The sequence below is a fragment of the Buteo buteo genome, chromosome 28, assembly GCF_964188355.1.
Source record: "Buteo buteo chromosome 28, bButBut1.hap1.1, whole genome shotgun sequence".
Lineage (NCBI taxonomy): Eukaryota > Metazoa > Chordata > Aves > Accipitriformes > Accipitridae > Buteo > Buteo buteo.
In genome coordinates, this window is record NC_134198.1 from 2376225 (window position 1) to 2402611 (window position 26387).

General features: G+C 37.8%; 2 protein-coding genes across 6 annotated transcripts; one reads left to right on the forward strand and one right to left on the reverse strand.

The window, feature by feature from the left end:
- Positions 1-340: 340 nt before the first annotated feature.
- ATP23 (ATP23 metallopeptidase and ATP synthase assembly factor homolog) lies at positions 341-5883 on the reverse strand. Of its 3 annotated transcripts, XM_075059103.1 has the most exons (7): positions 5690-5883; positions 5038-5083; positions 4849-4930; positions 4435-4572; positions 4067-4096; positions 2370-2453; positions 341-1401 (listed from the first exon to the last, which is right to left on the reverse strand). In XM_075059103.1, the coding sequence occupies exons 1-7, from the start codon at positions 5871-5873 to the stop codon at positions 1198-1200; spliced, it is 768 nt and encodes a 255-aa protein (XP_074915204.1). In that variant the 5' UTR covers positions 5874-5883; the 3' UTR covers positions 341-1197. The 3 variants fall into 3 exon arrangements, with proteins under 3 accessions (XP_074915204.1, XP_074915205.1, XP_074915206.1); XM_075059104.1 differs by lacking the exon at positions 4067-4096; XM_075059105.1 differs by lacking the exons at positions 2370-2453; positions 4067-4096.
- A 93-nt stretch (positions 5884-5976) lies between these two features.
- On the forward strand, positions 5977-25418 carry RPAP3 (RNA polymerase II associated protein 3). 3 transcript variants are annotated; one of them, XM_075059049.1, is made up of 18 exons: positions 5977-6094; positions 6419-6490; positions 7808-7966; positions 8557-8697; positions 9201-9323; positions 11477-11604; positions 12206-12327; positions 12699-12769; positions 13707-13838; positions 15262-15389; positions 17053-17174; positions 17598-17668; positions 17827-17943; positions 19969-20180; positions 21364-21559; positions 22219-22316; positions 23701-23801; positions 24914-25418. In XM_075059049.1, exons 3-18 carry the CDS (start codon positions 7814-7816, stop codon positions 25003-25005), a joined length of 2007 nt encoding a protein of 668 aa, XP_074915150.1. In that variant the 5' UTR covers positions 5977-6094; positions 6419-6490; positions 7808-7813; the 3' UTR covers positions 25006-25418. The 3 variants fall into 3 exon arrangements, with proteins under 3 accessions (XP_074915150.1, XP_074915148.1, XP_074915149.1); XM_075059048.1 differs by having other exon boundaries at positions 6012-6094; positions 6419-6513; XM_075059047.1 differs by lacking the exon at positions 6419-6490 and having other exon boundaries at positions 5981-6094.
- The last annotated feature ends 969 nt before the right edge of the window (positions 25419-26387 follow it).

Consider the following 26387-nt stretch of genomic DNA (forward strand, 5'->3'; position numbering starts at 1 on the left):
TTAGTTGACCCCGCTCTGTGCAGTGTGGCTGAAAGAGCAGCATCTCCAGAGGTCCCTTCCAACCCCAGCAATTCTATGCTTCTGCAGGTGCGAACAACTTTACACAGGAAAACTGATACCACCACCACTACTCGGACCTTAACATCCTGTGAAGTTCAAAGCCTGTCTGAAATGTTTTGCACTTCATATGAAACAGTAGCAATCACAGCACCACCTCATCTTTTGTGGAACTAAATTTCCCGCTTCAGTCTGGATCCAGTAACTGTTAGAGCAGCTATACCTACAGACCTTTGACTGGGGACCCACACCTCCATCACATCAGTGAACCACACCTCTGGTTGAACCACACCTTTAATTTCAAGAGAAGAAAACATGGTTCTCTTGCATCCATGACAACGGTTATAACACCTTATACTTGGAAATAACAGAGGAACAAGACAGCTTCTCTGAGACTTAGGATGAAGCTAGCAGCCTCTTGCTTTCCTCAGATGGACTTACCTAACAAGAAGACGATGACCATAAGCTACACCAACATTTTGAGCAAAGTTCAAACTGATGGACAGACTCTCACCAATGCTTACCCAGCTTGTAGGTTTGATCTGGTAAGCAGAATTGTCAGTTAAACTCCCCAAAAGCCAAAGGGTTTTATGTACCTGTAAAGTTAATGTTAGATGAGGTAGAATTCCAAGAATTTCAGGAGGTGCTCAAAAACAACTGTGGCAGTTTGGCTAAACCCAAAATTTAATATAGATATTAAATCTAGACCCAAGAGCTGTAGTTCAGTTGCCCATCTTTTAAAATGGAGCGATGAAAATCAAGTTTATGACTGTGTATCAAAGATGGTGGAAATGTAAAGATTTTATGAAAAGATTTATTCAGTAACAACAAAACTTTTAGAAACCAAGTCCTAGGCAGACTGCGCAGAATTAAATATGCATTGAAACGTGTAGATCATTGTTTGACAAGTCAGTTGGTGTACTAAGTTATGTTACTGGAACAGCAGGTGAGGAAACACGGGTTTTTGTCTTGTTCATTTACTTTGTTTACTTCCATGGAAGTTGGCTCCTGGAAAAGTTTACAAAATTAATTGACACATTTGATAGAACTGCACTTTCCACCAGCACTGTGTGCATATACTGTAACTCCAGATGTTGCAGAACAATCAGATATTAACATAATTTTTCAGGTTTTTTTCCTTTACAAGTTAGCATTATAGCGATCTCTGTTCTGAAAGTCTCTATAAGCACGTTTTGCATCTGTTTTACTGTGCGGGATTCTTCCAAAAGGTTCCAGATCATTGAAGCAGGCATCAAAAACTTCATCCACAGCTTTTTCTGCCATTTCTTTGCTAACTTTTCTAACAGCCAGAATGGAACGAATTGCTCTGTCTCGTACACAAGCCTGAAGTGGGAATCAGAGATAAAGAAAAATCCGTCATTATTAGGATAAGTAATTTTTTTCCCAGATTTTGTCAAGTATTAACTCCTACTACATACACAATAATTTTGTATCGCAGAAGAGTCAAACAATGCCTGTAATGAGCCTTGAAGTACATTTTTGCTCCATCCTGTGTTAACTAGGTGTTTTAGTTTTCCATGTGCAAATAAACCATCAGATAAGTAAAAGACATTCCTTAGAACAGGAATTAAAATACAATTGGGCATTTGTTGTAGGTACCAAGTATTTGTACAACCTGACTTGGACACAGGAGAAAATACATCAGAAAGAAACAGCCATAAATACCAACTAGTGCTTTTCCAACTGAAATGCTGTAAAACATAAAAGGAATGACTCCTCTACAGGCCTTCATTTTGACACCTCTCTTTATGGCAACTTTTGCTTACGCAGTTTGCCTACTAAAAGATAAAAAAAGGTGTAAACACCCCCAGCTACAAGCTAACTGCCACTCTAACATGAGCAACTACTTGGCACTCAACCCATAGTCTTTGTTACTATTAAAAAAAAAATTAATTGCTGTAAGACTTAACACACGTGGTTATTTAGAACCCTTGTCATTCTCCTTCCTCCAGTTTTCAAAGTCTTTTTAGTTTTACCCAGTGGGTAAGCTATTCCCACTACATTTCCTGCAAACCCCGATTTTTGTTTGGTTCTTATTAACCACCCATTACCATTGTCAGTGGTAATGCTCTACGGTATGAGGAATTTCACTCCAACAAAAATAACAAGGTGGAAAAAAAATTATCATTAATCATTAAAGGTTATTAAAGGTTAATTAAGAGAAAGCAGCAAGTCCATGGCATCTAATTCTTTCTCTAATGTTTTTAGCTATGAAAGTGTAGAAGGCTGCGATCAAGTAGGTAAAGATGGCTCGTAACAAACCAGCAGACTTTAACATCTACAGCCTTTACCTGATGGTGTCCTTTTAACCCAAATTTAAACCTGGCTATTTCATTCATCAGTGTACAGTCTCCACTGAGATTAGCAGCTCGAATCTATTGAGAAAAAAAAGCCACACGATCAGAGAAACACATGGAAATACAAAGTCAAAAAAGCTGTAACATTTTTTTCTTCAATATCTTTCTGGTAACTGCTGGTAGAGAATATTCCCAAGGCCACTTCTACTCATTAACTACATATTACCCTTTACATCCACCCTCTCAGCCTCAATGAACTGCAAAGTATTACTATAGAACCTGTAAGTTTCTCCAGGGACGAAGTCTCACATATTCGCAAAGCTTAAATGAATGAGCAGAAGAGGTCATATGTGTGTATGTGTGTCTATACACACACACAAACTGCTAGAAGAACATGGAAAGTGGTATTCTCACTAGTCTATATCAGAGGCTGACACAGGAGTCAGGAAGAAAGGCAGATACCTTTCAAAGACTACAGCTGCAATACCCAGAAGAGCAGTAACCTACCCACTTTAGGAAAAGCCACATTTAAATGAGCATGTATGTTTTAGCTTGTTAACTGTCTTGCCCTGTGCACTGTAACTTCTTTTGCCTGCCAACCATTCCACACCCTACCCCTCTGTTAGGAAATACAACTAGAACTAGATTTCCTATAATTAAGTACCAGGATGAGAATAAACGCAGGGAAAATATGAAAAGTAAGAATTAAAAAGCTGACAATAAAAATCGTAAACACCATATAATAAAAAAAGTATGAAAAGGCCTCCATGTCCTCATCCACAAGCTTTTTAATCTTTTTTTTTCTCCCCTGTCCTACTGAGGAAGGGGAGTCAGAGGATGGCTTGTTGGGTGCCTGGCAGCCAGCCAAGCTCAACTCCCCACAAATATGCAGAATGGCTTTACTGATACCACATTGGGTTACTTCATTAAGTTTTATCTATAAAAAGATAAAAGATAATACATGACTGTGACTCTCTTCCACAGCAAACATGAATTTAATTAACAAATTAAAATTAATTTTTAGGAAATCTGGTTTGTTCTGTACCAAACTCATTATTTTGCTCCTCTCATATACTGTTTATAGGCGAAACCTGGGCACATCTTAAGTCTGGAATCAAGTATGTTCTCATTAAAAAACCACCAACCAATCAAACAAAAAAACCTCCACAACAACAACAACAAAACCCCAAACCCCAAGACAAAGCCACTATAACATTTTTGTATCATTTTACATATTTTTTTAAAAAGTTTAAAAGCCACCTAATTCACACAGTCACAAGAACATACCTTCATAATATTATTATTTATTATTATTATATTGTTACCTATTATTAATTATTATTAATGATTATTAATATTAATTATTAATTATAATTATTAATTAATGGTAAGTTCTTCTGTGGTCAAATGATATGGATCACATCATAAATCAACTAAAAGCATGTGAATACACAAAAGTCGTGTGCACAAGAGGAATCCTTCCTAGCCTGTGCTCAGTGTAATTTCACCTCCTAATGCATCAATTTTTAAGGCCTTTCAAGCAACAATTCCTACGTCCTCTGAAATGGCCATGGAGTCATAACTAAAGCATACTATTAGCAACACCACAATTAATCAAGAAACATATGTTACAGGAAAAGACAAGTTTGCTGTTAACCAAAAAAATCTAAACAAAAACAAGGGTACCATACTTCTGCGACAACAACCCAACATCCCAAGACCTGCAGGCAAGAAAAAGAACCCTATAAACACGTGATTAATGTGTGAATGTGTTTTCACCTCTGACTACTCTCATTTGTTATTAAACACTTCTTCTTGTGGTTACACTCACAGTGATCACATCCTACTTAATATGGCAATGACTTAACCATATTTGTGAAAACTAAATATTTGTTTTCTGAATGAAACTATTTAGGTTGATCTGACAGAAAGGGCGAAATGTATTAAGAGATTTAAACCAAACGAATTCTGTGTAACAGTATGCCTATTTAAACATGAAGCACCCCTAATAACCAGCAGTAATTAATATAATGACAACATTAGAAGCATTTTAACTTACCTCTGAACATGCTAAGTGTTTGACATTATTAAACCAGTCAACATGTGCACGGCAGTGATCAAAAGCATGAATCAATTCATGCGTGACCACCCGGTTCATATGGGATTGGTGGCGAATGTTGTTCTGACACAGAACAATCTGTAGAAAAAAAAGATGTAGGTAGTATTTTCACCAAGTTTCAGTATCTCCCTTACTTCTCAGAGACCCAGCACACATCACCTACAGCATTTAGACTCTTTAGATCAGTGTTTTTCAACATTAACAGCCTCATCATTCTGCAGCATATGAGTTCCAATACCATGGAACACCTTTCATTTATCTTGTTTTCACAACTAACTGAGATATCACCGTAAGTACATTTAATCCTAGTAACAAAACGCTAAAAAAAATGGGGGGACAACATCCAGTGCCTACCTGAGATGTGGCAGAATCAAAGCCTCCACTGACACAACCATCACAGTTTTCGCAGGAAAAGTGCCGGTCATTGAAGACAGTGCTGAAAGGACCAAACAAAGAAAGCTGTAGGGAAGAATTTGAAAGAGACCAGTAACTCCATATAATGGCGATGTTACGACACAGAACAAGATGAATTAGTTTACGTACCAACCAGATTGCTTCATAGCCTCAAGAAGAAGTTGAGCGTATGGATCTAGAAAAACATTGCTGCAATCAATTTCTCTAGGCAAAAGTTTTGAAAGTCATCTATAATCAAAATGTAAAGACAGTCAAGAAAAAAAAAAAGCACTACACATGCACAAATTCATACTTTGCAATATTTAACCCTAATGCAATGCAGCTGGCACCCTGTTACAGCTCAGGCCATGTAAAGGGATACAGAATCATGATATGTACACAGCTATTCAGGAATCAAGCCAGTGCTGCTGCTATTTTATTAGCAGTGGACAGAAAGAGTGGCCTATAACAACCGTTGTTTTCAGTAAGAGTCACAGTCAACATTACGTGGCGAGGAGGGCCCAAGCGAACCAGAAAGGGACAAATCCTCTCGAAATTTCAAGAGAAACAAGCCAGAGAAGGGCCTTCTGGCAGGACAAAAAAAGCCCACAGCCGCCCTGGAAATTCGCCATTTTCCCCGCCTGACCCACAACCGGCCCCCTCCCGCCCCGACACCCCGCGGCCCAAGGTCACCGCGGCAGGCCGCACCGGCGGGGGACACGGACCTCCCCCCCACCACACACACACCCCGGGATCCACCCGGGGCACCGGAGCGGGGCCGGGCCCGGGGGGAAGCGCTTACTCGTGTCTAGGGTCATCCTCAGCATCAGCTGGCACCTGTTGTGGAAGGTGAAGAGGCTGCGGACCAGGAAGCTCTGCGGCTTCTTGTTGCGGTCCGGGAAGAGCCGGTAGCCGAAGTCATCCTCCTCCTCCTCCCTCCCCTCAGCCGCCTTCCCCTCAGCCGCCGCCTCCCCTCCTCGCTCCATGGCGCCCGGCGGCGGCGGACCCGAAAGGGAAGAGGCCGGTAGCCAATCGCCGCGCCAGCTCCCCCCGCTACGTCAGCGGAGGGGGCGTGGTCAGCGCGGCCCGGCGGAGCCGCGGAGCAGCAGCGGCGGCGGCCGCCGGAGGAAGCGGGGCCGCGTTGCATTCTGGGAGGAGGCTCGGCCGAGCGGGCCGCGGCGGCAGAAAGCGGCGGGACCCGGCGCAGGTGAGACCGCGGCGGGACCGGGGTCCCGGGTCGCCGGGATCCCGGGTCGCCGGTGTACCGGCGACCCGGGATCCCGGCGACCCGGGACCCCGGGGGGTGTCTGTTGTCCGGCCGGGCCCGGTGCCCAACAGGCCCCGCCTCAGGCGCCTGAAGGAGTCAGGGCCTGGTTTGTAACTTGGGGGTGAGGGGGGGAAGGTGGCTGCTAAGCTGTGTGAGGCGAGTGGAAAAAAAACCCCAATACAATAAACACCAAAATTACAAACGCGGTGGGAAATAGGCGGGTTTGGCTTCACCTGAAGTGCTTTCCCGCTTTGTTTCAAACAGGCCAAATATCGAGAAGGCTGGAGGGAAAAATACGTTGCTAAGGGGAAGCAAGTTACCGCCTGCGTGGAGGAGGTAACTAGGGAGAAGCACAACGGGTGCGTCGGGGCGTCTGCACGGGTGCTTGCTCCTGAGGGTGAAAAAACGCTTCTGCCCTGGGAGCCATAGTTCACTGGTCACCGTGCAGTGTGTTTTTCCATCTTTTATGAGACGCTTGTCCGTAATTATGGACAGCACGTTGTATTGCAGAAGTCATTAGCTTCAATTGGCCCATAAATAATTATAGTCTATGCTGTTAGGTTATTGTCTTACTGGATGTTAAAAACAAATAAAAAATCTAGTCCTTTTTCTTCCTTAAAAATGTTGTGTGTACCATCTCTATGAGTAGCTTATTTATCCTTACATGAGGATCGTAACTGATCCTGAAGCTCTCTCAGTCAAGAGGTTGCAGTTATCAACCATTCACAGATTGCTTTGTCTAAGTTTGTATTTAGTTCATCACGAGTTACTTCATCATGATTGTTTTCAAAATACGTTTGTTTCATCCTTTCAGCTTTTTGAGCTACAGACTGTACAAATGTGGGGTTTTTTTCCCCTGAATTGTAACCAAGGCTTTTTTTAAGGTTGCTTTTTACTTGTGACTTGATACTTCTGTGATAATAAAACGTCTTTCACTTAAGACACTAAAATTAAGACAACAAAACTTATGAAGACTATTAAGTATTAGTAATTATTAAACAGTAGTTTAGGGACTTGGCGGGCTACAGATGTGTACAAGGATGCGTACATTCAAAGAATATTCTGGACTTGTAATTCACTAGACTTCATAATAAAACACCTCATGTGTTTACTCGTTCCTGTGCTGAAAATGTGTGCATATTTAAATGTACTTACTTGTAGGAGCCAAAAGTGGTTTTGGGAGTCAGTTTGTCAGATGTCTTGTTTCTGTTCAGATACAAGGCAGCCTGTATATCTTAATTGGGTTTTGGGTTGGTTTTGGTTTTTTTTTAGTTAAATGTTAAGGTGTTAAATTTTCCTTTGTTCTGTCCTCTGGGAAACACTGCATAAATTGCTTTAAACTAGGAACACCTTGTTATCACTTTCAGGGTTTTCATTGACTGGTTGGGCCCTTTACCTTACACTTAGGAAAGCATGAGTTGCTGTTTGTTCTGATATACTTTGTTTCAACTAAATAACATGGCTTCCCATCCTTTTTTCAAAGACATTTAAATTGTGTTTCTTCTTAGTCTCTTACTATGAAATGTTCCTACTATGCTATTGGGAAGCCTGTCTTGCACACAGGTCAGACTAATTCATTTTGAAATAGCTAGCTTCCTTCAGTACATACTGTCAAGTTCTCTTTAGAAAGTTTTTTTCCTTGAAATTTGGCAGATTACAATGAGTGCACCAAATAAAGCGATAGAACTACAGCTGCAAATGAAGCAAAATGCTGAAGAGCTGCAGGATTTTATGAGAGAGTTGGAGAGCTGGGAAAAAGATATTAAAGAAGTGGATTCTGAACTAAGGAAGCAGAGTGGTGTCCCAGAAGAGGTAAAAATCACAAGTCCAGTGTTGCTGTTAACTGAGCTATTCATAACGTGATAGTGTTTATAGTAGTTACTTTTTGCTTCAGCAAAATTACCTGTGTTGACTTAAAATATCGGAATAGAAGGTATGAGCTCACCCAGCTGACTTGTTCTCCATCTGAAGCAGACCAAAGATTCCTCTGTAAACTGTTCCACCAACAGCTGTGGGGCATTAGCCTCTGGAGGTGGTGGGGCCAGTAAATTTTTAATCACTTCCAGGTAGAATATTTGTGTTTGCAGCATCAGTATTACTTATTTATTGCTGACTTTTAATGTATTGATGTGATACTTCAGTGCTACTCTGCAGAGAGTTGTCTTCTAAAATTTAACTTTGTACCATACATGTAATATTTGCTATTATTACCTATTGAAGGATTTATACTTGCTGTCCTTAGTGGTTTTGTAGAGTTCCTGAGAACAGCTTACTGGATGGATTTCTACAATAAAGCTAGCGAGTAGATGCAGATACTGTATCTGGATATAGGTACTATAGATTCTTCAATACAAGTGACTCTCACACATCTGTTTTAAAATAAATTACTTATTTCAATTTAGAACTTGCCACCAATTCGAAACAGGGCTTTTAAGAAAAAGAAGAAAAGCAAAAGTAAAGTCCCTTCGAAGATAACCACCGAGGAAAACAAGAAAAACAAGATCAAGTCTTATGATTATGAAGCATGGGGAAAACTCGATGTGGTGAGTCAGAATATTTGCTTGTTAACTGAGTCTTATCCCCAGTTGATTTTGTCTTAAATAAGATTTTCTTACTGTCCTGAGAATTCAGTTGACAAGTTAGTATCGTACTGTGTGAACATAGAAAGTAGCTTTCTTCCAAAAAGGTTATGGGTTGAAAATTTGGGATGTTGAGAAATACTATTTCAATACTATATTTTCTATTGACCATGCTTTCATCCAGCAGATTGAATTTGACTAAGTTAAAAAAAAAACAAAACACCAAAAAACGTTTTAATGATACATCTATTAAAAGGTCATAATTCTAACAGAATATAAGACTAAACACAGCTGGCAGTATTAGAGGACAGATCTCTTACTTCTGAAGTGTGGAATACTCCTTGGTAAAGAGGACTTAAGCAATAGAGTTTTTTTTAAAATGCACTACTAGTTCTCCTAAAAGTCTTGCTTGATTTATTTTGTGCTGTTAAATTCCAATGAGATAATTTGGTTTTATCTGATTTCAGGATAAAATACTTGAAGAACTTGATAAAGAAGATAGTACCCATGATTCTGTATCTCCAGAATCAGACTCTGAGGAAGATGGAATCCGTATAGATGCAGAAAAAGCTCTTGCAGAGAAAGAAAAGGTTATAGCATTATAACTGTTTGTTATACTCGATATTGGGGCCAGTTCTGTTTAATATCTTTATCAATGATCTGGATGGGGGCATTGAGTGCACCCTCAGCAAGTTTGCAGATGACACCAAGTTGGGAGGCAGGGTAGATCTGCTCGAGGGTGGGGAGGCTCTACAGAGACATCTGGACAGGCTGGATCGATGGGCCGAGGCCAACTGTATGAGGTTCAACAAGGCCAAGTGCCGGGTCCTGCACTTGGGTCACAACAACCCCAGGCAGCGCTACGGGCTTGGGGAAGAGTGGCTGGAAAGCTGCCCGGCAGAAAAAGACCTGGGGGTGCTGGTTGACAGCCGGCTGAACATGAGCCAGCAGTGTGCCCAGGTGGCCATGAAGGCCAACAGCATCCTGGCCTGTATCAGAAATAGTGTGGCCAGCAGGAGCAGGGCGGTGATTTTCCCCCTGTGCTCGGCACTGGTGAGGCTGCACCTCGAGTCCTGTGTTCAGTTTTGGGCCCCTCACTACAGGAAAGACATGGAGGTGCTGGAGTGTGTTCAGAGAAGGGCAACGAAGCTGGTGAGGGGCCTGGAGCACAAGTCTGATGAGGAGCGGCTGAGGGAACTGGGATTGTTTAGTCTGGAGAAAAGGAGGCTGAGGGGAGACCTTATCGCTCTCTACAACTACCTGAAAGGAGGGTGTAGTGAGGTGGGTGCTGGTCTCTTCTATCAAGTAACTAGTGACAGGATGAGAGGAAATGGCCTCAAGTTGTGCCAGAAGAGGTTTAGATTGGATATTAGGAAAAATTTCTTCACCGAAAGGGTTGTCAAGCATTGGAACAGGCTGCCCAGGGAAGTGGTTGAGTCACCGTCCCTGGAGGTATTTAAAAGACGTGAAGATGTGGTGCTGAGGGACATGGTTTAGTGGTGGATGTGGCAGTGTTAGGCTTATGGTTGGACTGATGATCTTAAAGGTCTTTTCCAACCTGAATGATTCTCTGATTTGCAGGGTAGCATGGTAGACATAGGAGCTTTTGTAGATTCTTTTAAAAGATTGTCCACTAAGACTACACTTCTGGTGGAAGAATTGCCTGTTTGGAATTTTGTATGTCTGTTTTCCTGCCTGTTATTCCAACATCCAGAATTCTCACTGCGTTTCTGTTTCTTCCCATCACCAATTGCAGCAAAGCCTGTCAGACTCTGCTTAATGTGCACTTATGATGATTAATGTAGTGGGGTTTTTTTGCTTTGAGAAGTTGGATTGCTGTATAGAATTGCCATGTGGAACAAACTGGTGTTTACCTGAACACAAGGTCTGAATGGCCCAAACTAAATCACCAAGAATTTAAGATTGGCTCCTTTGCGAGGCCACTACATCTGGGAATGATGGGCAAACTTGCATGTCTTCCCTGCCTTGGTAATGGCAAGTTGGTATCCGTTCAGTTTTACCTTATTTTGCGAGTAGAATAGAGCAAGACCTATCTTGTGCTTCATTGCCATGTGAGATAGGCTAAGTTAGTTGTATGGCAACTTCTGTAGTTCTGAGACACTTCTTTGTTTACAAACAATCACCTAAGACCATTTGCCAGTCCATACTTCTCTTCAGTAGAGTTTCTTAGGGGTTTTTTATTGTCTGCATGGGTGACATCTGCCTTCTTTCCCTGCTGCTGTAGAAATTCCCTGATGTATAATCTGCAGTCTACACTGAGAAATTGAGATGTCGTTAACTATTATCATCTTATCTGCTGCAGTGAAGCAGTCGAGGGCACACAAGATAAAAGTTGTGTCCCAAAGGAGGCAGAAAAGAGAATATTTACCTTGGAAAGCAAAGACGCCCAATCTAGTTACTAAAAACTCAAAAAAACTTTGGTGATTCTCTATGGCAATTTAAGCAGCTATGTATGTGCTTGTTATAGGTTTCTATAAATGACCTACAGATCTTGAAAATCAGTATATAATAAAACCCTCTTATTGGATACATTGTGAGAAATTTAATATGGGATGCTTAGAATATTTTAATTAAATGTTTTAGAGTAAAGCAGTACTTTGTGAGAGATGTTAAACAAAAATGATTTAGCATTCTCAAATACGAGCTTTGAATTTTTTCACCAAAAATTAGTAGTGTGCCTGTCAATGTATACTTCACTAATAAGACTTTCTTCTATTCACAGGGTAATAACTACTTTAAACAAGGGAACTTTGATGAAGCTATAAAATGCTACACTAGAGGCATGCATTCTGATCCATACAATCCAGTGTTGCCCACAAACAGAGCATCGGCTTTTTATAGAATGAAAAAGTAAGACTTATATTGTTAAACCTTTAATATTTTCTTATTTCAAATGCTACCTTCAGATTTTTTGTCTGGTTTTAAGTCTTGATTATATTATTTATCATGCCATAATATAGTCTGTGTAAGACTGCTGTTGCAATCTGCTTTGCAGTTTCAAAGTAAAATAGGAATTGCCAGGATAAGGAATCTGGTAGTCTCTCTCATCTTTTTTTCCTCTGCTTTCATGTTGGAAGTTCACTGTCTTCTGTGTTTCAGTGTAAGACTTCAAAAAGAAGAAAGAGGGAGGAAAAAGTTCAGTATCTAATTTGCCTTTCAGATTCAGAGAGCTCTATTTCTAAGGCTCTAATTTGTTTTGGGGGAAGAAAGGGTATAGGAGAGTTGGTTATTCTTTCTGTTGCAATAGAGATTGTTGACCTCTGTTTTCCTCACCTGTTCTAATGTGTTCTGAATTGAGAGATGTTTAAATACTTGTTCTGTGCCCCTTCTGAAGCATGTAAGATTTCCACTTTAGAGAGAACCTGTAAAGCTTCAGAGTAATCTAACTGGGTGAAGTTTGGGGTTTTGTTACCTAGATGTGTCCAAACTAACTTTTTCATATTTTTGATAGGTATTCTGTTGCAGAATCTGACTGCAATTTAGCACTTGCTTTAGATAAAAATTACACAAAGGCTTATGCCAGAAGAGGGGCTGCTCGCTTTGCTTTGAAAAATCTTCAAGGTGCTAAAGAAGGTGGGTCTTTTTTAAAATTCTTAAAATACATACAAACTGTTTGTCTGTCAGCTTGATTAAAGCTTTTGTGATTTGCCTATTTGTTGTAAGAATTTAATTTTCATTTCCTGTAAACAAAGAATGAAATAACCATATTGCATATTCTTCTGGCAAGGTAAAATTCAAGCAGCAGGTCTAAATGATTACTGTAGGTATTAGAAGTTACAGAATAATTCAGCTTTAAATATCTTTGAATAATGTGTTCTTTGTAGTGTCTCTGGCTTTTTAGGTAGCTACAAAAAAGGGTTATCTCAAAAGAGTGCTCTTATTTTATACTCTGGTTACTAGCCTGTAGTTCCTACCTGAAACATTGTTTTCTGATCTTCTGATAGATTATGAAAAAGTTTTAGAGCTGGATGCAAACAACTTTGAAGCAAAAAGTGAACTGAAGAAAATTGATCAGGTAATAAGATTAATAGGCCTTAACATAAATTAATACACCCTGTTCAGTTTGTATCTGTATCAACTTATATTTATAACAAGAACTGAATTCAACAAAATCTCATGAGCTTTTTCTGGCATTTGAAGCTCACTGAGGTTAAAATCTGTAATTGAGTTTCTTCCAGATTAACTAGCATGCATGCGCACATCAGTGTAATGGTGGATTAGCAGACTAAGACTGGATGTGTGGACCATCTGTGGTTTTGTTTGTTTGTTTGTTTTAAAATCTTCCCTCAGATGTTTTTTCTATCTCCTGTGTTAATGTTTCTTTCAGTCATGCTTAGTATTTTGGTACAAGGTAGCACTACATATGAGAGAACTTGTGTGTTCTCTTGGCCGTGCAGCTAAACTGCTAGCCTGCTTGTAGCCGCACTGATGGCTGTGGTTTGCCAAACCAGAAAGTGGGTTTAAGCCTGGCAGAACATAATACTCTAGTGCGAGTCTGATTGCTTTCATGACAGGGAGAGAATGTTGATTATGATGACCTTAGCAACTATAAGCCCACCTGTCATTACTGTGTGCTGTATTTTGAAAGTGCTTGAAAAATTTATGTTCAGAATGAAGACCCAAAGTCTCCAGTAATTGAAGAAATAAATGATTTGTGAATTGGAATATATAGAGACAGGTTCCATGGGTCATTTTACATTGTGCCTCAGAAATTACATACTTTTTATTTACCAAGTAATATTCTGACTCGCCATCCCTCATAGAAATAACATTTTCAAGAACAATTTAGAATGGTCTCTTCAATTTGCATTCAACTTACAACACAGGCAATTCTGTTAAAATGCTTGGCAGATTTTTTCATCTTAAAAGTTTAGAATTTGTCGTAATTTTATGTTCTGGAAATGTGTAAGTGGGGGAAATACTTACTGAGGAAAAAAATTACATCTTTGCAGGCTCTGTCATCAAAAGAAAGTTCAGAACAGAAAGAGTTTGAAGTTGCAGTCAGACCAGAATTAACGGACGAAGAGAAGCAGCGCATTGAAGACCAGCAGCTCAAGCAGAAGGCTATTACAGAGAAAGATCTGGTAAGTCACAGGTTCTGGTGGAACAGGAGAGAACTAGTGAAGAAGAGTGTTGTGTTGTGCTATTAGCATGCAAATGTGTAAGTTAAACCCGATACTGTCTTGAACTTCATAAATACAGTGTCCTTGATATAACCTTAATTGTTTCCCATTTTGGGCTCTATAGAGAGGGAGGGGGACAGTGAGTTCTGTTGAGACTCTTGTGGAGGATTAATTATGCAAGGTAGCTTTTACAGCCCAAATTGTATATGATAAATTTCAAATATGTAGTAAGATAAGTAGAACTTGAACTTTCTTATACAAAGGTCCCAGTTAGCCAGTATTACATGCATCTTGACCACTGCTTATCCAAATAGAGTTGTGGACTGTTTCTTGTGTTTTCAAACCTCTGATTACATGGTGAGAAGTAGTTATAAAAAGCACTTCAAGGAGTGCAGGCAACAATGGCAATAAAAATGTATTTCTGGATACATGGTCTTGACTCACAGTTAGCTTATTGATTTCTCCTTCTCCTGACTGTTGCAATTAAGAAACAACATAATCAACTAAAATATAATTTTCTCTGTTTTCTTACCTAGCTATTTAACTTCTGACATTTTATCAATATTCAGGTTTCCTGTAGTGGTTGTGAGAGGTAATTAGCAGGAAAAAAATGAAAGCATACATTAAGTAGGTAAAAGGAACAAAAGTTTGAAGAGGCCACAGAAAAGAAATTTCAGTCTAGTGCAGTACTTCATTGGTAGCAGATTTGACTCACTGTGGGCCTGTTCCTGGCAACATGGATCCTGTCAAGTCTGAGCTGTGGCCTTCACTTTTTTTGCCAGTGATACAGTAGTAGCAGAGAAGATAATACATGGGCTTTGTATTAGTACTGAGATGCAAAAGATAATTTTAGTCTCTTGGAAACAAACAAAAAAAGTAATGTAATTTTGTTGTATGGAGCATTACTTAGAAAATAACAGCAACATTTGGGCCCAAGAAATATTTGAGGGTAACGGTTTCATGGATGTAGCAGGATAAAGATGGATTTGTGCAGTACAGAAAGTCGTCCTGAAAGGGGAATTGTAAAGGTTCAGCTTTGTTCAGCTTGTGTTTAAATTCAGGAGGTACAGGGTGACTTATCCTGCACATCAAGAGTAAAGATAAATCACAAGCTATAGATTTGTAAGTCTACACTTAAACTATGCATGTAGCAAAATTTTTTTATCCTTGAAATACTAGAAAAAATTTAAGTTTGTTTTTTCTTTCTGGTGGTCTGCCTCCAAGCTTAGATATGAAGAAATATGCCATAAATATCTGCCCTGATGTGGATGCGCTTTGTGATCCATTTTCTTGATATTGTGACCCTGTCTACTAAAAAGGATAAGAAAAGCTCATTGCACTAGATTTTTCTGAACGCTATTTTTTTCTAACGTCAATATTACAGGGTAATGGTTACTTCAAAGAAGGAAAGTATGAGACTGCAATAGACTGTTATACCCGTGGTATAGCAGCAGATGGCACCAATGCGCTTCTGCCAGCTAACAGAGCCATGGCCTATCTAAAGATTGAAAAGTAAGTAGGATTGCTTGTGCTATGCCTTTTGATTCTTTGTTGTGAACTAGATGGAAGAATGAACCAGTAGATTTTCACTCCGTTTAAGTTACTGTCACTCCGTCTAATTCTTTTTAGAATTCAGTGTAGAATAAATTGTATTGAAAACAGTAAGGGAGAGAACAACTCAGTATGTGTGATCTGACAATGCATTTCATAGGAAAGAAATTCTGAGAGAATAAAAAAGCATCAGTATGAAACAGTTTCTCAAGTTTGATTTTCATTCTTCTGTGTGTGTAAAATTCTAGATATTCACCATTCTCAAAGGACCTGCCCAAAGCTTTTTGTCTTTTTTGACTACCCAGTCAGCTACTAAATGTTGCACTGCAAAAAGAAGTGGATTATAACTTCTGACTTCAAAGGGAATGGACAGGAGCTTTTTCTGGAAATTGTCATCTTTTAAAATATTTTTCTTTAACTCCACTAATGGAGATACGTATGTGTAGTTAATTTTTAATTAAGCTTTATTCAAATAATCCAGTAGCAGTGGGAAATGCATACTTTCTAGCAAGTGAGAGAAATTCCATATGACCATTTTTGAAGTCTGAATTTTTTTTTTACTCCCTGATGGTATGGTAGTTTAAACCTTTTAAACTGGTAGCATGAGAAGCAGATTGCTGAGCATTATGTTGGTCATCTGTTCTAACATGACATGGCTGGGTATCTGTAGAGACAATACATTGATCTCCAATTATGAGATTATAAAATAGATTTCACAGGTAGTATTTCTGACACAACTTTTATAATGTAGTACTGAAGCCATAGAGGACAGCATAATGCAAATAATGTTCTCAGAGAATCAGAGGAAGTGATACTTTAATTGAACAGCCAAGCGAGCAAATTGATTCTGTATGATAAATCAGTGTATCATGGGTCTTTACCTTTCAGAGAGGACCCAAACATAAAAGGCAACAGAAGCTTATTGGTATTCTTATAAATCTCTAGAACTGATAACTGCAAAAAGAAAATACTGTTTCCATAAATTTAATGATAGATTGAAGAAGGAGAAGAGGAACGAATGAAAATAATTTAAGATGCACATAGTGGAATCATGATCTAATACAACTAAATATAACTGGGTTGAGGAAGTTTGATCTTACAATGAAGCTAATTACTTTAATGCAAGGATATACAGACTTCTCGTTCTGAAATAGTTAAGGGCAAGTTGCAGAAATTCATATTTAGAGAAATTTATTCTCATATATGCTTGCTTCTCCTTTGTTGTATTTTTGCTTGTTTGTAACAGTATTTCTGGTTTTCAGAAGTACAAAGCTATGATGCTGACTTTCATTTTAAGGCTATCTAATGTTTAAAGTGGACTCTGCTCTGACAGGCTTTAAGTGTTTGTTTTCACAGAGGAAGTGAATTTCTCTGTGATGATAAAAAGAGAGTCAGCAGTGTGTCATGAGATACCAAAAGATTTGGCTGAAATTTCAAGGTGCTGAGAAATCATATTTTATATGTTTGCTTTTATTTTACATTTTAGCTCAGTGGTGTGTATTTATATGGATATAGGTAATTAAGATCTGTCTTCATATTTTAGTTGTTTTGGGTAGCTCTGTCTTTTCAGTTGAAACTGCCTCTTCAAACTGATTTATTAATTTTGTACTAATCTTTTGTTGAGATATGAAGAGGCAGAAAATGACTGTACACAAGCTCTGCTCTTAGATGCCTCCTATTCTAAAGCCTTTGCCAGAAGAGGAGCTGCCAGAGTTGCTCTTGGAAAGCTAAAAGAAGCTATGCAAGGTATGACTTTGAATTAGCCAAAGTGTGATAGGTAAGAGATGAACATAAGGACATCCTGATTTTTTTTTAATCTTCTAATAGAAATTAAATCAATTGCTGACTAATTGAGCTTATCAGTGCAAAAGTTAAGAATGGTGGGGTTTTGTTGTGTTTCACTGAATATATATAAAGTTTTTTGTGTTGGTATCCACATGATGAGTAGGCAGTTTTGTGTGAAATTACAACTATTGTTGCTTATGATAAGTAGTAAGAAATAGTTTGAAAAATGTGTTTAGAAACTAGGTCATGATATAAGCATTAGGATGACTTACCTGCCTTTAATTATTTTAGAGCTGTGAGAGGAAAATAGAAGGTTTAAAAATTTGCCAGGGTTACTTTGTAACTTGAAATGTCTACGGTGTTCATATGTTATTTTTTACTCAGATTTTGAAGCTGTTTTGAAGCTGGAACCTGGAAATAAACAAGCAATAAATGAACTCACTAAAATAAGGAATGTATGTATATTTATGTACTTATGCTTTTTTTTTTGTAAGCCTATAGTATTAGTATGTTTTCATTCTTTATTACATAATTTTTAACATACCTTATAATTATTCCTCAAACTTTTTATCTTTTGGACAACTTTTTTTTTTTTTTTTTTTCCTTCCCCCAGAAATTAGCTGAGAAAGAACAGTGGACTCATCAAGAATATCCTGCAGTATTGATAAAAGAGACAGAAATAAAAAATATAGTGAAACTGATTGATAATCCATTACACGTGAAATCAACAGTAAGTTGTTTTGTTTTGTGAGTTGCTTTCTGTAATGATGGGAGAGGTAGGGCTTAAAGTTAAACCCCACTTCTTGCTTATTTATGTAGACTTAACTCCTGACAGTCACATCTTGCCTGTGGAAAGCCCAAAATTTATGGTTTTACTCTTTTGATATTTTTCAAGAAGGTAACTTGAGCATTGCCATGTGTGTGTAACAGTAGCAGTGCTGTAAGCATTCAGCCTGCAGTACCACACTCGGAAAACATGGTGTACACCCATACCTATAATACGAAACGGGGAGGCAACCCCACAGCCCTGTCCTGGGTCAAGAGGTAACATCACAGCTGAGAGTAAAGGGGAGGCAGTTGAGTCTCTGTGCTTGATTGCAGATTTGAAGAAAGCTCTGGGTAAACTTCCCTTCTTTTCATCTGCTGTTTACAGTTTCTGTAGCAGCTGGAGTGGTAACAAGATGTGGTGCTTACCCATGTGATATGCTGGTGTCACCCAGGCCTGCTGCAGAAGCCTTGAGCCGGCATTTTCATTCACATAAACTGTAGAATAGCTGGGTATTGGTTTTCAAGAAATTACCAGTGGTTATAGTCAGATTAATGAGTTGCACGTGGCAAAATGCAGTAATACAGGGTGTAATATTAGCTTTCTTTATGTATTAGGCTTCCCCTTTTAGTACATTTAATCTTTATACATTCAGCAGTGAGTTGTGAAAATACAAAGCATGCTCACACTTTGTATGGAGTACTGTAGTGTTCTGCTCTTGATGGTTTCAAAATGTTTGTTTATCTCCATTAAATATATATAATTCAGATGGATAGTTTTAGTAGAAAATGTGTGATATTTTGATCCTTTTTTGGGGGGAGGGTGGGGTGTATTATGCATTCTCTATAACCAGATACAATATTTCTTGAAATCTAAATGAATCTGTTCTGAAGTAACTGAAATACTATAGACAATTATACTGAGTTTTCAGTTTGGCTTCTAAATTAAGTGGAGATACTAGGTTGACTGTTTTCTCCTTGTTATTCTTTAAGGTAGAACAAGGTATAGATGAACCATCTATGCTTTTAGTACTACCCAAGGATTGTAGAGAACTGTGATTTTTTTTCATACCCACAGGCAGCCTCCCAGTCTTAGCACAACAATAACATGGTATATTGGCAAAGCAAACCGTGTATCGTCTGTCAATACACCAACAAGACAGGTTTTTTTGGCATGATTTAAAGCAGCTTGCAAACTGCAGTGAAGACTTACAATGGGATTGTGTTAGAGTTGAACAGAGAAATCTGTTGTTTCTAGAACTCTATAAATTGTTGATTATGTTTAATTGTGTGTATTTGCATCTGTATGTCTTGACCAATATATACTATGTTCATGTTCAGGAAATGAAATTCCAAAGTAAAAGGTGATGAATTTCTTTTTCTTCCCCCCGTTCCCCATGGTGCTTCCTTGTAAGACCTGTGAAGGTCAAAAATAGTGGTGATCGTGCAAAGATTAAACAAGCTGAAGCATTTTAGTTAGCATGACCTGTAGTGGTGGAATTAATTGCCTTGCGATGTATGTAACTTGGTCAACCAGCAGGGCTAAGTAACAGATATTTGTCTCAAAAATTTTAAGTTGAGGATGAAGGCCTGTGTTGCTGGATACTTACTTGTTTAGCTAAATTACAAAGCTTGACCAGATCATTGGTCAAAATACATGGTAGTCCTTGCCCATTCAACCTTAGTAGGGGGAAAAAAAAATATTTTTATTACTGGGAAAACAGAATGCAGATTCTGAGATCCTCTAGAGTAAGGATACACTGGTTTATGAGAGTAAAGCAATAAAATGGTCATATAAGGCTTCCTGCAGAATGTAATAAAGTTTCTTTTTTTTGCCGTTTATCTTGACTGAAAGTATCTTCCATGTGCACCACTACAAATGAACTAGTTATCATGAAATTATTTAAAATTAAACATAGCTGTTTCTCTGGGGCTTATATATACACTGATGTTGAGGCTACACATGACATGAGTTATGTGTTCTGTTCAGAAGCCTTTGCGAAGAATAGCCATTGAAGAAATTGATGATGACACACCAAACAGTGATTTGCCCAGCACTACTTATTTAGTCAATAACTGGAGGGATTCAATGAGTGTTGAAACAACAGAGAATCTAGATCAGGATGATCAGTTGACTACAACGGACATTCCAAAAGCAAAGCACTTGAAAATAGAAGAAATCAGTGATACATCACCATTACAGTAAGTATAAAAATTCTGATCCTCTTTTAAAAAGTAAATGTAGTTGAAATGTAATCATCATTTTCAGATTCTACATGTGATGAGGTATCAAACATATTTTGGAGAATTTGAATCAAAAAGAAGATATTCAAAGAAACGGTAGTTATTACACATCTACATCTTTGGTCATGGAGTGGTTGAGACAAGTATGATCTATTTATTGTCAGATGGAAAACTAGTCTTGTTCTTACATTTCCAATATAAAGAATTCATAATATTTTCCTGTATGCTGTATCTCTTCCTTGTGCACTTCATCTTCCCTACCTGTGGTTTTTTATTTGTAATGTTTTAGAGTAGATTCTGAGCAGAGTTCAGTCAGTCTTTGCACACCAGTTACGTGAGAGAAAAGGAGCAGATGAGAGTGTCACCACTCTTCCCTCTGCTGCGCAGGCAGCCGATAACTTCAGGTTTGCTCCAAGTTCCACTGTGTTAGCTAGGCAAACTCAAGTCTGGCTGGCTGAAACTAGGCTGAAGTATAGAAGCCACTATCCTAATTTTACCCCTGCTGGAACGCTACTTGTTGTCTGCTTAGGAAAACTCTGTATGCATTGGCATAATCTCGTTCTGTTAACAGTAAATGCTTTTTATGGAATTCTGATTGAAGAATTTCTATGAGAAAGACCATCTCGCACCCACCTTTTCCAGCTCAGTCAGAAGGATTTACTGTGAAGTGTTGAAGAAAAAAGTGTATTTTTTAACAATTTTATAACTTCTGAAAAATAAATGGAGTGAACTGACAAATTACAGGACAAAAATAGCTCCACTGTAATCAGTGTTGAAAACTGTTTGTTCGTTTGACGTGTTACTGTTTTGCATCGTGAACTTGCAGAAAATGTAATTTTTTTTTTTGCAGCTGTGTATGGTAGGAATCTGTACCATAAAGTGCAGTTATTTCCAGAAACAAAGTAGAGAAAGGCTGAGTATATTTGTAAGTATTTGCAGGTGTGGTTTTTTTAGAAAAGATGAATCAAGTGTAAAGCTTCCATAATTTGAAGGTTTTTTTTAGACACCTGCTTGAACTAAACCCCGTTATTTTTAAAAATGTTGTTGGTATTTTAAATGAATTGAAGAATCTCCAATTAGGTCTCAGGGTAAGATTTCCTTAAATGTTTTCTTGATTATCTATTTCAAAATCTCTCTGCAGGCTTCCCGCTAGCGTGAAAGGAATTTCATCAATGTTGCATCCATCTTTCCCTGTGAACAAACAGAGAGAAAAAGAAATCAAAAGGTCATTTACATCTGCTTCTCCAGTCCCTGCCATTCCTGCAAATTCTTTCCAGCTTGAGTCTGACTTCAGGAAGTTGAAAGACTGCCCAGAAAATATGTACTTGTACCTGAAGGTATGAAACGTAGTATTGACTGACAGTGCTTGGACAGTTTCTTCAACTGACATTGAAGAAATAGCGCAAACTTAGGTGGAAAGGGGTAGCTATGTTTAGAGTGTCTTAACAGTGTACAATAGTCCCTTGCTTTAATTGCCTTCACACAATTCTAAGTGGTTTGATCCACATTTGAGTATTTCTTCTCTTGTGCCTGACTTTTCACTTACCTCGCTTTGAGTACAGTCTCTGCATAATCTGTCTCTTCTTTCAAACATAGGCCCTGATTCTGTAAAGACATAAATACGTTAGTAACCATGTTAAATTCTAATTTTTCAAATTAATGATTCTAGGGTAATTAGACATAGCAACGTTCTTATCTCTTTAAACTGAAAAAATGCTTGAAATGCATCAATCTACTTAATGTGTTACTTCTGCTTATATATATTTTGCAAAAAAAAATTGCTTACAATATTTCTAAAAGCAGTCACCAGTCATCATCACCAAAAAAAAACCCCAAATTAATGTTCAATGTCAAATAGTGCAAGTGATTTGTTTTTCTTTTTTTTGCTTTCATGCAGTTCAGCATTGTCCAAGACCTCCTAAAAACTCATTTCTAATTCTTATGACTCAACTGTATTTTCTTGCCTAAAAGTAATACTTTTTTAATTTTTCCAAAGCAAATAGAGCCTTCGCTTTATCCAAAACTGTTCCAGAAATCCTTAGATCCAGACTTGTTTAACCAGATACTGAAAATTCTACATGATTTCTACATTGAGTAAGTTTAACTCCTCCTTTGTTTTCCATCGCTTATTGCTGTTCTGTTTTTTTGCTTTTTCTGTTTTTTTCTTCCTAGCCCTACCCTTGGGCTTACAAAATTATTTCCAGCATGCAGCATTACATGAGCATGATGCAATAATTGGAATGATTCAATTTTTCCTTCTTAAGAAATTAAATGTATCTTGAAAAATCAGATAGAAAAGAGATAAAGAAATAAAGTCTTTACTGTATGCTGTCGAATTCAATTCTCCTAAATAGCATTGGAAACTGAATATTAGACTGTATGAAATAATTTTTTTCATACTACTGTGTATGTTCTATTATCATATATAATTGCACAATATTAGCTTTCTATATTAACTTTCTAAAGCTGAGAAATACAGAGGGTTTCATTTTTGTGCAGTGCTTATGGTGATGCATTCTGGCTTTTATTTTTAATTACCCACTAGCATTTTACAGTAGCCTATAGTAAATGTGTATTGGAGCTAGAAGTTCTGATAAGACAGGACCTGACAATTATTTTTGAAATCTCTATCCGTGCTGCCATTTGAGTCTTAAAGTTCATTTTGCCTGTCAGAGGCAGTGTATCGCTTCTCTGAATTACTCTGTCTGAGAGCACACACTCAGAATGTTTTTAGGGTGTTTTATGGAGAAAAGCAAACGTAAATCAATGTTAGCCTTTCCCTTGGTTGCTTTAAAAGTAGATATCCATCCTGTGGGTGAAACATGACATCTCAAGAGATACAGTCCTACATTTGGTGGTATGACACATAAAGGCTAGGAAGTTGAAATTGTTTGCAGTAAGGTGAAAGACGTTTCGGGGGGGAGACAGGACAAGAAACAGAAGAAAAATACTACTTGTTGTTAGTATTTGTAACAAAGGCACTGCCTGTTTACTGTTGACCAGAAGAATGTAAAATGAACACAATCTAGGAATTTTCTGTATGGATAAAAATGATGGCAACTGTAATGTGGTGCTTTTTGCTGAGCTTCTTATGACCGTAGGTGCTACTTCCCCTCACAACACCTGGATATATGTGAGAAATGGTGACATTATGGCAAGGTGTAAGCATTAAAACCTATAAGCAGCTATTCTGTACGTGAACAGCAGTCAGTTTGCATCAGTCTAGGTTTTTATATTTCTTCACTCTTCTCTGTATCAGAATGATACTTGCATAAAGATTTCTGGATGTTGACTTTCTGCTTTGTGGGTCGAAGAATGAACAGGAAAGATGGGAAAGGCAGGGAACATGAGAGAGACAGAGAAGGGAATTCCATTGGTCCTTTAATTTCTTATTCCTGAAGTCTTTAATATTGCTTGCAGCTACTGAATCTTTCTAATCAACAGTAGTTATTTTTATATTTCTAATAATCTTCTTCAGGAAAGAGGAGCCATCTCTCATCCTTGAAATCCTCCAGAGGCTATCTGAATTAAAAAGATTTGATATGGCAGTAATGTTTATGTCGGGCTCAGAGAAAAAAAGTAAGTAATTTGGTAGTGTCTTTTTAAACTTCATTCGTGATACTGTAGAATCTAGCAAAAAATACGTAAAATTTAGTGCTATTCTTGTTGTTTATTTCATGTAATAATCAGTTAAGATTAGTTGTCTAGCTTTTTGATTGCTTTAGAAGTTAATATGAATGTAATTTTTCTTAATCTTTTGATTTCTTATTAATTGTTAAGACGTGAAAACTGCAGCTAAATCCTTTTGTTTTTATCAGTAATACTACTGCATTCTAGTCTGATAAACTAAGCTTCTCTAGCATTTCAGTTTGTAGCTGGTAATGTTACATATCTATGAATTTATATGAAATCTTATATCTGAGATGCAAGGTGTCCCAATTACAGTTTCCACAATTTACAACCATTTCTTGGCAATCCTGACTTTACAATTGGCAAAAAGAATGCAAACGTCTCTAAACCACTCAGCCTGGTCGTCTGTCCTGTTCTTGAGGCATCACTTAAATTAGTTTGCAATTCAGGTTGACATTGGCTTGGGTTCATGGTTTATAACAGTGGGGTTTGTCTCAAACATTTTCTTTATTTAAAACACCAGAGAGACTATATGACAGTGAGACACTTAAAAGGTAAACATTCCTCTATGACCAAATAATGTTGAACTTACTATCTACAGCTGAGTTTCCCTAATAACCATTATACTTTGAAAATTTTGATATGTGAATCTCCTTAAAATAAAATTACTTGTTTAACGTACTTGAGTGCAAGTAAATTCCTCTTATGAATTGCATTCACAGCTTTAACCTGATGTAAGCTTTGTCTGCCATCTGGCATTAACTTTTATCTTCTGCATTCAATGGCATAATGCCGAGATAGTAAACAAAATAAACGTTGTCTGTTTATGTTGTCAGGATTATATACCTGTTTAAGGAAATGTTAGGTGGATCACGGGCATCAAAACAAAATGAGAGCTTCCCTTTGCTGCTTTTTTTCATCCTCTCAGTAGTTCTAAAAATTTACTTGCATTTCAGCTATATAATCCAACCCTTACTCTCACCAAGGGAAGAATTGGACTAATTTACCTTAAGAGTGTGGGTAACAAAAATAACAGTTTATGTTGGGATTTTCTTTTACAGTTACACAGGTATTGTTCAATCATGTGAACCACATGGGATTGAAAGATACATCTGTTGAAGAATTGGAGAAGAAATACGGCATTTTCTCCTAGTGAGGTGACTGACGTAAATTTCTGTTTCCGTACTTCTTTCATGCGGAAATCAGCTGAAGAAGCCTGTAAGGACTGGAATTTTGTTTCTTTTGTATAAGTAATGAAACTCTTAAACTTGGTTTAGCCAAAATGCAAGTGCCTGAAGAGATAATTATCTACTTCTGCAGGTACATTTGCTTTCCAGCACCTGAAACAATACAGATGTACATTGTCTTCAGTGGAATCTGTTTGCCTAAAAAACAATTGGGCAGATTGGCATTCAGCATTGGGACTGTAGATAGAGATCTTTATTAAAAGGAAAAAAAAAAATTATTTATAAACATGTCTTTGGTAAGAATCAAATGGTGTATATTACAAATGTGCGTGTTTTTTATTTTAGAAAATAAACTGAATGTTGAATTAAAGATACTAAATTTTTAAGGATTTTTTTTTTTATTAAGGTGCCTAAGTCATTCTTCTCTAAGGATACACCACATCAGAACATGTAATGTGCAAAGCAAACCTGAGGTATGATGGCCAAAAAATTCCAGAATTCTTTTACTTGAGTTTACCCAAAAGCTGAGTTTTAGCATTGACAGCTGAGGTATTCCTGTGAACCTCAACTGTAATTGCAGAATAGAAGGAAGTCAAATACTGTAGAATGAAACTAAAAGTATAGGGGAAAATCACTTTTTGTTTTCTTCGGAGAGTACTTTTAAAATATTCTGATGAAACTTATCTTTTGGGTCAGTTGTTCCTAGCCAGGTAAAGCCTTCAAGAAGCCTCAGGAGGGTGAGCAGAATACCTTTCCAGTATGAACAAGACAAAGGCATGAAATCACCTGAAATTTTTAGATGAGACAGGAAATAGCAGTAGGCATAATAAACTATTCATACTGTTCACGTGACCAGAAGAAGGAAATAACAGCACTTGTGAAGTACACTGTAAGACTTAACTGTAGTATCCAAGTAGCAGCATCTAAAAATTTGCCTGTGTCTCTAAGCTTGACTGTTATATCTCTCATCCTGCTCGTACTAATATTCTGTCATCTTGCTTTCATCCTGATTCAACACTTGTGCTTTACTGATGCTTCTCTGACTGTGGAAGCCTTCTGACATTAGTGCTTTTGTTTTGGTAGTTGTGCTCTTTTTCAGAGGAATGATTAAGCAGCTGTAGCATTCAAAAAGACTTCAAACTTCCAATATGGATTAATAGGAAAAGGTATGTATGTTATCTTCTATGTAGTCAGTATTGGAAAACCAATTTTAAAACATTTGCAGCTGTGTAATATCCTAGTTCAGCTATAATCTGGTTAAAAAAAAAAAATGTAACTGAGCTACATCCTTGGGCTGAGTAGCAACTGGCATGAATGTAACACTAGATCCCTAAGGTAGCTTCCAATT

Bases quoted from the DNA above. Each gene is read 5' to 3' on its own strand.
- RPAP3 (XM_075059049.1), top strand. From the start codon at position 7,814: ATGAGTGCACCAAATAAAGCGATAGAACTACAGCTGCAAATGAAGCAA. The intron at 17,944-19,968 runs GTAAGTTGTTTT...TGTTCTGTTCAG, and splicing joins CATTACACGTGAAATCAACA to AAGCCTTTGCGAAGAATAGC. The intron at 21,560-22,218 runs GTATGAAACGTA...ATTTTTCCAAAG, and splicing joins ATATGTACTTGTACCTGAAG to CAAATAGAGCCTTCGCTTTA.
- ATP23 (XM_075059103.1), bottom strand. From the start codon at position 5,873: ATGGAGCGAGGAGGGGAGGCGGCGGCTGAGGGGAAGGCGGCTGAGGGG. The intron at 2,454-4,066 runs GTATGGTACCCT...TTTTCTCAATAG, and splicing joins GTTGGGTTGTTGTCGCAGAA to ATTCGAGCTGCTAATCTCAG. The intron at 1,402-2,369 runs GTAAAGGCTGTA...TTCCCACTTCAG, and splicing joins GGTTAAAAGGACACCATCAG to GCTTGTGTACGAGACAGAGC.